At 32.9% G+C, this 2,496-nt stretch overlaps 1 protein-coding gene across 1 annotated transcript; it reads left to right on the forward strand.

Annotated features, from left to right (window-relative positions):
- Positions 1 to 192: 192 nt before the first annotated feature.
- Positions 193 to 906, forward strand: LOC124890365 (protein RESPONSE TO LOW SULFUR 3-like). The gene has a single exon (XM_047402210.1). The coding sequence runs from the start codon at positions 412 to 414 to the stop codon at positions 739 to 741; it is 330 nt and encodes a 109-aa protein (XP_047258166.1). The 5' UTR covers positions 193 to 411; the 3' UTR covers positions 742 to 906.
- Positions 907 to 2,496: the final 1,590 nt, after the last annotated feature.

Below are 2,496 nucleotides of genomic sequence, written 5' to 3' on the forward strand. Positions count from 1 at the left end.
ATTACGTAATAATCTCCTGAAATACAAAAGAAATTTCCGAGCCTTGAGTTAATTAATCTTGTTACATAAATATCATCTCAAAGGAAGCTAGATACATTGAACCTGGACATATTAATTTATGGGTCCATAAATCACAAGCGTTGGCACAGTGATTCAGCGCTATGTCCCTTAAGCAAGAGGTCGGGGGACGAATGGAGCAAACTCTGTGGCCAGTTTTCTACCACAAATTGCGCTGATTGAGGAATGAAGAATTAGTCTCACGGCTGCCGGCTATGAAAATACTTTGGAAAACAAAAAAATAAAATAAAATTATGGATAAATACGATCCTGTTTTAGCACTTAAACCACAAATTAATCTCCCGCATTTCTTTCTTTTGCTTTCACTAATTTCTCAACTAATTTCCGTTTATCATGGCTCCAACTATAGCAGTGCCTTCCACCCAAACAAAACCCCATCACCGGCAAATCTCCGCCGCGCCGGAGGCAGAGGTGCTAAGAAGAAGAAACGAGGAATTGGAGAAGGAACTGAAGAAGAGCATTGAAAGGGAAGACAAGATGAGAGCGGAATTGAATAAGACGTCGGAGCGGCTCTGTTCTCAGCTGGGTAAAGTCGAAGCTGAGGCTGTTGATCAGGCTCGGGCTTACAGGACACGTGTCATGCATCTGATGGATCAAATCTCTTTGGCTCAGAAACTTCTCCAATCAGCTTCTGTTAGTGTGCCGAATTCCCAACGATTGTAGTTTGTATCGATATATCGAGTAGGGCTTAAAAAACATTTTTGAAATTTGAATTCGAGAGTTCTGATTTAAGACCATGTTTAAAATGGCAAAGTAGAGGAAACATGTAAAATTATGTATCTAATTAACTCTAGATGAAAGATTATGCAGTCGATTTATCGAGGTGTATATTAACTTCTCTCTTGTTTTTGTTTTTTCTTGTTTCGTTTCCTAGGGGTTAATTAGCATGCGGGATGTTAAATTTGTTTCTCTTTATCTTCTTCAATTTTAATGAAAGACTTGTAAAAATCTCAACTGTAAAATTTACCTACTATTTATAATTGGTTTACATGCAGAGATTGATCTAGGATTGGAAGACAATTGAGACACCATTAAAGTCAGTGACGGAACCAGAATTTTCACTGAGTTCAGATGTAAATATACAGACTAGTCGAAGGGGATTCAACATCTACTATATATATAAATTAAAATATTTTTTATCATATAAAAATAGTATAATTTTTCGACGAAAAAGGTTCAGATGAACCTATGTGGCTCCGCCACTTATTAAAGCAGATGCATGTTAGCTGAACTGATGTTATGTTACAGTACTGCATTATCTGAAAATTTTTATTAAATTAAACGCCCATAGAATTGATGTACAAGTAATATATAACTATATATAAAATTAAATGACGTATAGCTGAATGAACTCGCTCGACACATGATGTAGCTCAGACTCATGTTTGAGTGGCGCGCGCCCACTCAAAAGGCCTAAGGGGACAGAGGTACACTGACCAAATGACCCAGTCATGCAGATATGTTTGAATATCCTTTTAAAATACTTCCTAAGTTTAATAATAAATAAATTATTGAATTTTAACATATATATTAAGAAAAAAGCATTAAAGATATAAATTTAACACAACTTTCTATTTTTATCCCAAAAAAAGAAAAAGTTGACCTTGTAATACAGTTTCAAAAGTTAATTGGTTGTTAAAATATAAGGGCAAATTTGAAAAAAAATTCAATGATTCACTTATTTTGAAATACCAATAAATACCCAACAATTCACTTATTCCGAAACGAAGGGAGTACTTCCTCCGTACCAAATTACCCGTCCCAAATTGAGATGACATATTGATTAAGAAAAAAAATTAATAACATGACTAGTTTACCATAATACCCCTATTAAATGTTGTTTACATTTTAATTTGGAGAAAAAAATAATTAATGCAAAGGGTAAAACATGAAAAAAAAATTTGTCTCTTTTTGATTATTTAAAAAAGACTAGTAAAATGAAAATCAAATTTGAAAATTTGGGACGGGTAATTTGAGACGAAGAAAGTATATGATAACTCTTTAAAAAATAGAAAGAGTGAATTTTTTTCTAAGTTAATGAATGTATGTGCACTCTCTCAAGTGGATCCCCCTTTATTTACAAGGAACGAGTCGCGTTTATTGTTTAGGCCCTTTTTCTTTTTTATCTTAAGGCTACGTTTGATCATTAAAATCATAACTTTTTGGAGTTGGAGTTGCAGATCATTAAAATCATAATTTTTTGGAGTTGGAGTTGCAATTGAAGTTGATGTTGAAATTGAATTTGTGTTTGACCACGAATATAAATTAAAGTTGTTTTTGAAATTTTGTGAGAGAAGTATGAGTGAAAAAAGTGAAAATAAGTAAAACTCGTTTTCCATTTTTTCAAATACAATTCTGAAATATTATTTGAAATTTTCATGGCCAAACACATCTTATTTTTTCACTTTTTCATTAAAG

Source organism: Capsicum annuum, unplaced genomic scaffold, assembly GCF_002878395.1.
Source record: "Capsicum annuum cultivar UCD-10X-F1 unplaced genomic scaffold, UCD10Xv1.1 ctg16858, whole genome shotgun sequence".
NCBI lineage: Eukaryota > Viridiplantae > Streptophyta > Magnoliopsida > Solanales > Solanaceae > Capsicum > Capsicum annuum.

Coding starts and splice junctions, on each gene's coding strand:
- LOC124890365 (XM_047402210.1), top strand. CDS start 412: ATGGCTCCAACTATAGCAGTGCCTTCCACCCAAACAAAACCCCATCAC.